This window comes from Stigmatopora argus, chromosome 6 (assembly GCF_051989625.1).
Source record: "Stigmatopora argus isolate UIUO_Sarg chromosome 6, RoL_Sarg_1.0, whole genome shotgun sequence".
NCBI lineage: Eukaryota > Metazoa > Chordata > Actinopteri > Syngnathiformes > Syngnathidae > Stigmatopora > Stigmatopora argus.
The window spans coordinates 15,519,202-15,530,509 of NC_135392.1; the positions used below are offsets into that span (position 1 = coordinate 15,519,202).

General features: G+C 40.3%; 1 protein-coding gene across 2 annotated transcripts in view; it reads right to left on the reverse strand.

Moving 5' to 3' along the window:
- The window catches only part of erc2 (ELKS/RAB6-interacting/CAST family member 2), a 52,968-nt gene extending 42,353 nt beyond the window's left edge, over positions 1-10,615 (reverse strand). The window contains exons 1-2 of one of the 2 annotated variants that reach the window (XM_077602338.1): positions 10,471-10,615; positions 3,603-4,438 (exon numbers count right to left, since the gene is read on the reverse strand). In XM_077602338.1, the coding sequence (XP_077458464.1) occupies positions 3,603-4,283 (681 nt within the window). In that variant the 5' untranslated portion in view covers positions 4,284-4,438; positions 10,471-10,615. Of the gene's footprint in view, positions 1-3,602; positions 4,439-6,352; positions 6,587-10,470 lie in introns of those variants that run through there. The other variant, XM_077602337.1, reaches the window with a different exon arrangement.
- Between the last annotated feature and the right edge of the window lie 693 nt (positions 10,616-11,308).

Here is an 11,308-nt window from a genome sequence, read left to right on the forward strand (position 1 = left end):
GTCCATAAAATATGGCTACAAGTGGAGCGTACGCAAATCGTGACCCAAGATGCCTGGAGGATCTCCCAGGTCCTATTTTTGTCTGAGTAATGTCGTAATACTGTACATATATCACCCTAGACAGATGACCCTCACATGAAGTCTCATATTAATATAGTGCCATTGGTTTAATTACATCATAAGTGTTATGGCTCATTTCTGAATATTGTTGTCCGTTTACCCTAGTCAGTGTCATTTAGGATTCAAGCCTTTTATAAATGGCTTGGAACGAAAGGGTCAGAAAGATAAGGTTTGAGTTGGGGCTAGAGTGTCCCTCAATTCCAGTTATGAGAATATACGACAATTCCCCCCAAAAAATCAAAAATGGGTACATCCGCCAATAGGTAAAACATACACTTATACAGTAATTCCAATACGCAAATATCTGTCTATTCCAACGACATTGATAGCTGTGAATTCTAATGACAGTTATATCCAACAATTCCAAAGAGGATATCATAACCCAGTATTCCAATGGTAGCTAAAAAAAATCAATTCCAATGATGGCTATATCTTTCATTTCTTATGACAAAACTACCTGTCAATTAAAAAAAAAAATTCTGAAACCGATATATTAGTCAATTCAAATGAATTCTTGTAATTTCATTTATTCATCATCCGTACCATGTATTCTAGTCGGGGATGCGGGAGTTGCTGGAGCTTATCCCAGCTGACATCAGGTGAAAGGCAGACTACACCCTGTACTGGTCAACAGTCAATCGTAGGCCATACAGAGAAACAGACAACCATTTGCACTCACAATCATAAGGCCACCGAGTGAGAATCACTCCCACGCTTTCCCGCACCGAAGTCAGGAGAGTGAACTACTACACCATCAGGTGACCACTGTTAATTCCAATGACAGGTATACATGATGAAAAGGTTGTAGAAAAATAATGTTAATATGTCATGTTTTCTCCAGATGCTCCAGTTTCTTCCCACATCCCCAAAACATGCATGGTTGAACACTGTAAATTGCACCGAGGTATCAGTGTGAGCGTAAATGGTTGTCCATCTCCTCCTGCCCTGCGATTGGCCAGTAATTGCCTCGGATAGGCAATGAAGGAATGTCAGTGGAATGCTGAGATTGTAGATTTTTTTTAGGGTACCAGTTTTGAATAATGGACCAATGCGACAATGTATATCTATATATAGTGTACATAATAAATATATTTTTTATATTTTGTTGGACTGTTTTCTTTCCATTTAAACAATGTTTATTAACTTATATTTAATCAGGTGAATGAATAAAAATTAGATGAATAAATATAATTCAAATCTTATTTACTACCCTCTAAAAATTAATCCCCCCTAAAGAGATATCATTTTATTTATATTTATCATTTTAGGTCTTTTGATTTTAGGGGTGAAATCTATACAGCATGAGACACACAGCAGACATGCACAGTGCTGCGAAGCATGTAGCTCAGCCTCCATTTTGGTGCTTGGGTGTGTGACTGCCGTTACTGGTTGTGACACAGTCAGACATAACTGGCGTCTGCTCACGTATCTGCCACCGGCAGATTGTGCTCAGCTTCAGCACCACAGAAAAATGTGCTGATGTAAAACATTGGAGTGCTGTTGTTACAAAGTGCACTCAAACCCTAATTCCCTCACCTTATTAACTATACATAAATGAATGATGCACAATATTTGCTCAAGCTAATGCCTCAGGCACCTGCTGTGAAAAGAGCATACAGTGCAGTGTAAGATATTATGTCACCAACCACCTTTCTTGTATTTAATCGCCAGTCACGGTAATGTAATAATTCTGCAAATTGGAAGGCATTTCTGATCACTTTCATGAGGTTGTCTTTCTATAGTAGGTATAAGAAAGGCTATTTTCATTATACTTTGAACAAGAACCAGGTAGTCATTTCAATATTGTTGAGTAGAAGCAAAGACCAAGGAAGTACACAACCCTCCATAGGGTACATCCTGGAATGGTCGCCAATGACTCACTAACACTCAGCGTTTAAATAGACAGACAAGCGTTGATTACAAAGTAAGGGAAGGAAAAGCATGAGGGACACAATAGATAAAAAGCATACAAACCAACCAAAACCCACACTAACCCTAACACTTTTTTCACAATTTTCAATTTTATTTAACGGCATACTGCTTCTGAAGACAATGTCTGGCCAATACACTAAAGACCAATTAATGCAGCTAAGCACATCTGCCTGTGAAGATAATTGAGTACAGCGTGAGTTAACACAGAGTACAAGAAATCATCTGCATCCAGCAGGAAGTTAAATATGTACATCTTTTTATATTTCTGATGAATGAAATATAAATATGCAAATACGGTAAAACCCTAACCCCATCCCAAAGGATCCACATTGTGTGTTTAACAGTTCTGAACAATAGTAGATGTACAAAAAAAAGATTTTGAGTCCCGTCTCTTGTGGAAAAATCTGTAAGGGGTCAACCAACAAAGGAAAGTTCGACTTTTTAAACTCCAGGGAAGTAAAAGAATCAAAAGAAAGATACATTTTTTGTTGTTGAGCTTTCCACACAATGGCTTAAACACTTTGAGAAAGAGTAGCGTCTGTTTCTTTGAATGTTAATACAATCAACTAGAACAATAACAGCTTAAAGCTTGCCATAGCCCAGAATAAAAGGATTGGAAATACTGTTGCACGCAAATAAGCAAAATGCCAACCTAGAATACTTCTTCTGGCTACATTTTTAACCAGCAATTTGCATAAGCAAATGGAGATGGCAATCCACAAAATGAGCATGACTCAATGCAGACAGGAAACTGGAGCCAACATTATTTTCTGTCTGTACAGACCTATTTTAAAAAAAGTATGAGGCAGTAAACGAAAAAAGACATCTGTGCATGTTGTAAAAGATCAAATTTTTTCAAACACTTTTAAATGGAGTTGGACAGATGATCAGAGGAATTAAAAGACAGGAAGATTTTAGTGTCTTATATCCCTAAGCCTGGTGCCCACTCAGAAGTTGACTTAACTGGGCCATGTCTACACCCCCGCGCTTGGGAAAGTCAATGATGGACCTCCACCTTATTAAAAATGATGCCTGAAAACTTGTGATTCATTGATACGTCATGAGAAAGGCAACATCTTGGTTCCTACCACACACACACAGGCAAGTGTAAATTTAGAGCTGCTGCCTTTTGTGTAGGGCTACATTGTGTTGGAGGATAATAGGCTGCATCAAGGTCTACTGGAGGATGCACTGTAACTAAAAGCAAGAAGATAATCCCTCAGTTTAAGACTACCACCTTTTACCATTTTAAAATCCCTACAAAGCAGAAAGAATGAGCCTGTGAGTTGTATATTAAAGTTGCAATTTGGATCATTGACACCCATGATTAGTGCAGTTTAGGCATGTTGACATTCTTCGATTTGGTTCAATATTTTGATTGGCATTATCTTCACGGACATGTATGTTCTATATAGCTGTGCGATCACCAAAAATAGTGGCCTTATTAGTTGCTCTTTCCAGAAAGGTCTCCAAAACAGGGTAAAGGTCTTACAAGAAGAACTTGGAGCCCTCTTGCAATAAATGATTATGGCTGAGCCGATGGTTCTCACCTGGTTCTCCTCATGAGTGACTCTCATCTGCTCTTTCAGTATAGACGTACGTGCGGCCTCCTCCTTCCTCATGATGCGCTCCTTCTTCAGCTCAGGGCTCCAAAAGCTCTTGATGCTGTTGGTGGAAGAGCCCAGTTTACTGTCCTTTAGGTCCAGCTCCCTGCGCAGAATCTCATTTTCCCTCTGCATATCCCTGAACTGGGCCTGCATCTCCAGCAGCTCCCCTCCACTGCTCCGCACCGCCTGCCTGAGCAGAGCGGAGGGCACCGCCTGATGGTGGTGGTGGTGGTGGGCGTGCAGCATGGAGATGGAGCCCAGGTCACTGTAAGACAGAAGGTCAGCATGGGGCAGTCCCACTGAAGCGATGTTGGGACTACTGCCCATGGCTGTGACGCGGCCCCCGTACACGGCCCGGCTGGTGGCCCGACCCAGAGTCGTGGTGCCTTTGGGGTAAGTGGCCGTGGAACCCACAGCCTCGTGGTCGCTCAGGTACATGGGCCCTGAAGTGGCGTAGGCAGCGTTGAGAGACTGGATGTTCTCCATGGAGAGCGTTTTGCCCCCCGCGCCGCTCCCGCCCCCGCTGGTGGCCCTTCGATGGCCCAGTCTGGGGGACCGAGGCAGGCGCGGGGAGCGTGCGGGGCTGCTCTCTAAGTGACCTACAGCTCTGGCACTGCCGTACATGTCCCGTGAGTCGGCCGCGTGGCCACCAGGGGGGTCCTTAACGGGGGCGCTCTGGGATGATACTGCACAGGCTTGCTGAACCACTCATTGGTGACTTTATTTAATATCTTGGGAGGTGTAGCCCGTTGCACGTGAAGCGAACAACTGGAAGGTGCCTGTAAGAGGAACAAAAGCATGTAAATATATATAGCTTTTTTGAAACTGATAGAAAAAAAGCTTTTAAAACTAAAATGTTGGCATTTATGGAGTCATTAATGGTAAGTGTGAATGGTTTGTCTCTCTGCGGACCGCCACTGTTTTATTTATGTATCTATTTATATATTTATGTATTTATATATTTATTTATTAACTTATTTATTACCTATCCATTTATGTCTAAATGTCTTTTCCTGTATCTGCATTCTCACCCTCTTGCTACTGTGACAATGAAATTTCCCGAATACGGGATGAATAAAGTTATCCAATCCAACCCAATAGATTGCTCTCTGGCAGTCTCTCCTGCTTGGAAGGTCATTGAATGTAAAGTAAATACAGGGAAAAAAGATTTAAGTGTCTAAAACGTGAAATAATAGGCAAATGAGCATGTAGGAACTGTTAAGCAGTGAGCAAATCAATCTCATCTCACCTGTCACATTTCTGTCTTTAGTTTACTAATGTCATCTGACTCCATCATAGAAATAGACCGAGGTTAATCAAAGGTTTGCTAACGTCGAGACAGTGGGACGATCGTTTACTTGGAGGTTAATTTTGTATCAGCTATTAAGGATGACACTGCTCCCGGTCAAAGATGATGGCGCTATGGGTTCAGAATAGACAAAAGAACGGGGAAGGAATGAATGTTTAATCTATTCCTATATTGCCGAATGCTAGCACAAATGGCAAGTCAAGATCTGAGGCATGAGTCTGAGCTTTGATATATGCAGTTCAGACCCAGACTACAACCCAGACTCAGCAAATTAAGGGGTTAGCTCACAATTAATTAACCCAGTTAATTATTTTTAACCACACATTAAAATCACAGCCAGCATAGAAAAAGTTTGTCTGCTTCATCCAAATTAGATTTAAAAAAAAAAAACTGAGGATGAGTTGTGGGCCAAACTTGCAATGGTTTGTGTGATAAACAATGTGATTAAATTGGATTTCTAAAATTGTATGCCATTAGTTGTGGTAGAAATTTTAATTGTTTTGCAGCTCTAATTTAAATACATAATAGAACAGTCTTCCAGTGTGAAAAAATGCAGTTCTACATCAGTACACACCATAGCCTCAATAATAATTGATAAAATCATCTCTCTGTTAATATAAAGTATAGTAAAAATATTTTAAGTTTGTTTTAGATGTATGTTTGTGTGGATCACAGTGTAAAGAACAACATAACTAGTAGTAGTGACTTTATTCAGTGTCTCAGTGGCGTCAAGCTGGATTTCCCTCTGGCCGGCATTTATCAAAATCCACTTAAAGCTGCTGATACAGACAGAAGAGCTTTACAAGCGTCAGTAAACCAGATAATTAATTGACAAACTAAAGCCCTGCATGCAGTAATATCTTTTATCACTCATCAGACTGCTGCGAACACAACGACTGAGCAATTAAAAAATGCATGTGATGTTTGTTTTGCCTTTTTTAATAAGTCATCTGCAAAAACAAACTACCCCGCCGATTACAGGTGTGAGTTTTTACAGGGAGCACAGATGTTCCAGTTCAATGTCAAGTCAAAGTATATTAACACATGGACTGTGATGTTAAATGCTTTGTTAATCAGCTTCTCTATGCATGCTGTTGTTTAAAACCAGCCTTTCAAAAAAAGTGCCCATACAAACTAAAATCTTGCAAAAGTAAGCAGTATTAAGGGCACAAACAAACACCAAAGCTAGGCATGAAGGCAATCTGTGATTATTAAGATAATGGATGCCCTTAAAATAAGACTCAGGTTGAAATCCTTTTTCAAAACATATACTTGACACTTCATTAAACCTCATGGAAAATAGATTTGGCTCTTATTAAAACGCCAAGCATATAAAATAATGGGAGGGTATCATCGACTGGAATTAAACAAAGTAATCTTTTACCATTGGGGATCTTATTTGCAGTTGTGCATTGCAAGAAGACATGAAAGCTGGAATGGAATCAATAGCAGGAAAATCAGGAGACCAGGCAGGATGGTGCTAACTCAAAAGGTTAAATTAAAGTTAGCAACAACAAAAAAGTGCAAGCAAAACCAGGGAAGGGCTAACACTGACAAGGGTGCAACATGATATGAAAAAACAATTACACAGAAAAGGGTTAACGAAACATAGGGAACAGGTGGGGGACTCATCGACTGAGCTCCATAGGGGAGTGATAATAGGTCAAAGCAATAGAGTAGGCGTGGCCAAACCGGTCCTCGACGGCCACTGTGGGTGCAGGTTTTTGTTCCAACCAATCCAGCACAGGCATTTTGACCAATGTGATTTCTGCAGAAAACAAGAAGCACCTGATTGCAATCCACTGATTATACTCGTAGGACACCAGATTGGTGAAAATGTGTCCTCTTTATGAGTTGGAATGAAAACCTGCACCCACTGCAGCCCTTTGTGGAATAGTTTGGACAAGCCTGCAATACAGACAATCAATATCTTAGATTGTGCAATATTTTAGATTTTTCCTTGCCCGGATGTGACTTTTTATATTTTTATATTACTTTTTTTATGCTTTTACTGGGATAATGCACTTTGTGGAGTAGCACCACCAATTTCATTAAATGCAGCTGCGTATAATGACAATAAAGGCTTTTGATTTGATTTGACAAAAAGTTACACAAAGAGGGAAAAGCCAGCAATAAATCAACAGAAAACCCCAAACAAACAAATCTAATAGGGCAAACCTAAAGTTCATAAATAGAAACAGCTATTGCTTCTGTAAACTATTTATAGCCTATATACTTTTAATGGTTTGCAATCTAAATCTGGAGTTGTATCTAAATCAATTTTACATTAAAAGGTTATTATCTATATCATTTGTTAATTCCAGACTTAAAAGTAGAAAGGTCAAAGGGTTTATTCTGTGCATGAATATCATTTTCTAGAACTTAAAAATGTAATATATATGACAATAGTAAATATGTATAAAAGTATTTGCAAAAAAATGTATATTTGTTTGTTCACTTCTGTATAGTCGTATTTCTACAATGTGAAATATAAAAATATCTGTAGTCTGTACAATTCTGTTTATTTCTTTTCAATTTTGCAAAAAGTTAACATGTATTTGCATTTAATCAATCTTTTCGCTTGTGGTGATTAATACTGTGCCGTCTGGAAGAAAAACACCACACAACTGGGCTGTTCTGACGAAGCTTTGGTACTTTCCCTCCGGTAACTCTTACTGTTCAGGCCCAGTTGCCATGGCGATGACGTCTGGGCTAACAGAGATTAAGCGCCTCGGTCGCCGGATATCATTTACCAAAGGTGACGAGAAAGAAGATGGACATTTTTAAATTCATGCTTCATGCATGTCCATGTGTTGTTGGGTTTTCCAAGGATGGATAACATCAGGTCTTCAGTTTTTGGGGGCTTATTTAAATTTATTTTGCGGTAATTGGAAAAGGAAATGACATTGTTTCCCAAAGTTAAAATTCAACTCCAAATTAATTCAACAAAAATGGTGTAATCATTCCTTTGCAGATTCAATTCAGTCACGCTAAGATGTAAATTAAATTCCAATTTCACCTACTTGAGCTCACACAACAAAATGCTCTTATCTTCACTGGTCAGCTTTCAACAACTGAAGAGAAATTGGCAGTCTAGACAAAACAGACTCCTCTTTGGATGAACTACAAATATTTCACCAGACAAGTGAGGTTCATAATGTGAGTTGTCCTTTGACTGTCATTGAATCAAATGGTTCAAATCACAAGTAAATGTCACTACATTGTCTCCTTCCCTAATGTCCTTGGAAAAAGAACAATTATTTGATCAATGAATTGTTGCACCGTACTTTGCGAACATTTTCCTTTGAATGTTTTAAACTCCTGTTTTAATGCGATTATTGAAAAGAATGATAGCACCCAGTGATGTGGATAAAATTCTCTATCAGTAATGTGCTAATCTTCATATCGTTAAAAGAACCCAAGATCAACAGCGTGATTTATCAATAATCAGTTGCACAGAAGCACCCAAATTCATGAAGAATCGATCACTTATTTTGACCATCACTTTTTCTGTCACAGGGAAAAGAAGCTTAAAAAATATGGGGCACTTTCTTGATTCTCTGTATTGTGCCAGCCATCTTGTGTTTACGTGTTGTCAATTAAAGCACGTTGTATTTAACACATTGATAATTTATGATATAATATATTGTATTTATCAATACGCCATACTGTTTGTATTTAACACATTGATAATTTATGATATAATATATTGTATTTATCAATACACCATACTGTTTGCATTCACTCATGTCTTATATTTTAACAATTCTAATATAAAGTCTGTGGTTCAATTAGAAACTTACACCAAGACCTTAAAAGGAAGCGCAGAATGAAATGACAGATTTGCTCCCTGAGAATTTTCCTAAAAATGAGTTTTACTCTTTTAGATCCTGCATATAGTGAATATAGTTTTTAAATAAAGCTCTGTTCTCTTTACCTTTTAAGTATACATTTCTGAAGAATATATACTTTTAGACATATGTTTAAGATGAATATTTTGAATTGAATTCATTTTTAAGTAGTGGTTTTAATGAGAAATGAATAAGGGATATATTCATTCATTCATTTTCTGAACCACTTTATCCTCATTAGCGTCGCAGGGGGTCCTGGAGCCGATCCCAGCTGACTCCGGACCAGAGGGGGACACCCTGAATCTGTGGCTAGCCGATCACAGGGCAAGGAATATATCATAATTTCCCAAAATTATATTTTTTCTCCATTTAAAAGATTTCCAACACACAGTACAAAAATATAGGACCTGCGTTTTAAAAAATTAAAACAGATATAATGATTTGCATATGTTTGGGATTGTATTTTGCAGTAACTAACTGTCACATATGCATATAAGAATTTAGCACCTCATGTGGCAAAAGGAGAGAGGGCATAGTAAATAAAATATGTTAATAAAAGCAGATCATTAATAAAGCTGTTAAGGCCATTTTGCATCCAGCTCATCCTACATCAGATTGTGTACGAGTACCTTCAACATCCAAACAGCTGCATTTGCCTTCTTTTTTTTAAAATACTACACGTTTGCCTTCACAAATATTCACATCAAAAAAGCACAGGTATAATCAACACATTACGACTCAATGATAGATCAGAACATCTCTCAGTGAGTCGGCCTCGGGAGGAATCAGCTAGTTAAGTGAGCACTGTTGCGGAGAGGACACAGATGACATCCTATATACATATCACAGCTGAGTGTCTTGGACTTTTTTCGATAAAGGTGGTCCCCATCCTCATATTTTACCATCTCAATTTTCTAAAAAGGAAACGGCAGCGAGGAGGGAGGGGAGACAATTGGTCGGAAGGAGACGGCGGCCAGCTCCTTTTGAGGTCAGAGCTTCCATCTCAGGCAGACAAAGAAGGCCATTTTTCTAAAAATAGCCTTCAATATGGGTTGATAAGAGTCATTTCACACGAGAGGGAGCACCAATCCCTTGAAGTGTGGTGCAACATGCAGCTTCCAGTCCTCATCACGCATTCTACTATGAGCCTTAAACGCATCCCATTCAGAAAAGACCCTTTGAAAATCAACGTTCGAGGGTTCGTGACTAGAAATACACAAATGTTCCAAAACTGAGGCTTTTAGTTGCCTGCACGACTGTTTAAAAAGCTGAATGTTGCACCAAGGAAATGATAAGTGATGCAGCATATGGAGCACGGACCTACTGACAGCTCGTGGGGCCTCCATGTTTGATGGCCCCGGCGAGTCCCTGAACGCACCACCGGGTTGGCTAGCTTAATAAAAGCGTTATTGTCAAACACCATCAGTGTCGCATTGTTTGAACCCGGCGTCAAGATGCAAAGCAGCGTTCTCTTCTCATTATTGACCGGACGTGTCCGTCCGAGGGGGTCTTTCCACCGCCCCCCGCCCCCCACTTTAAGCCGCTCGCAAAGGCAAGACGAGAGAAGACCAAAACGGACACTTGGCGGATCGCACGAGCGATTTCGAAGACAAGCCACCGCTGTTGGACGAAAGTGTAGAAACACACTCACCTCCCTGATGTTAATTCCTCGCTTGTGCGGGTGCGCGGACGAGATTCCGTCGCTTCCATTCAGCCGAGCAGCCTCCCAAAGCATCCCGGGCTGTCATTGGTCCACCTCTGCACGCCAGCATCATCATCATCATCGTCGTCGTCGTCACTACCGCAAGTGGCAGCTGCATGCACGGTGGGAGGAGGGATGCATGCGTGTAGATTCCTAAATTACTAGTCTTAATTGGGTTTAACTTTGACTACATTTCGACCAAGAAGCGAACCGTTTATAGTCTCGAGTGTTGCCTCAAACGCAGTCAGCATTTCCTCTCATGCTGATCCGCCCTAAAGTGCTGAAAGATGGCTAATGGCATCTTTCCTTACCACAAAGGCATGGAGGCTGCTAATCCTGGTGAAAGATGGAGTCCACTCACCATTAATCATTTCTTGATGCTTTGCTGCCCTCCTAGGGGTCGTCTTTTCCTCTTATGCTAACTACATTTACCTAACACTGCCCAACACTCATCTCATCTCTCATTTTCTCAACCGCTTTATCCTCACTAGGGTTGCAGGGGGAGCTGGAGCCTATCCCAGCTGACTTCAGGCCAGAGGCGGGGGACACCCTGAATTGGTGGCCAGCCAATCGCAGGGCACAAGGACACAAACAACCATTCAAGCCCATACCTATGGGGTAATTGAGACTGTCCAATCAGCCTACCATGCATGTCTTTGGAATATGGGAGGAAACCGGAGTACCTGGAGAAAACCCACGCGGGCCCGGGGAGAACATGCAAACTCCACACAGGAGGACCAACCTGGATTTGAACCCAGGTCCCCCACTGTGAGGCCGACACGCTAAC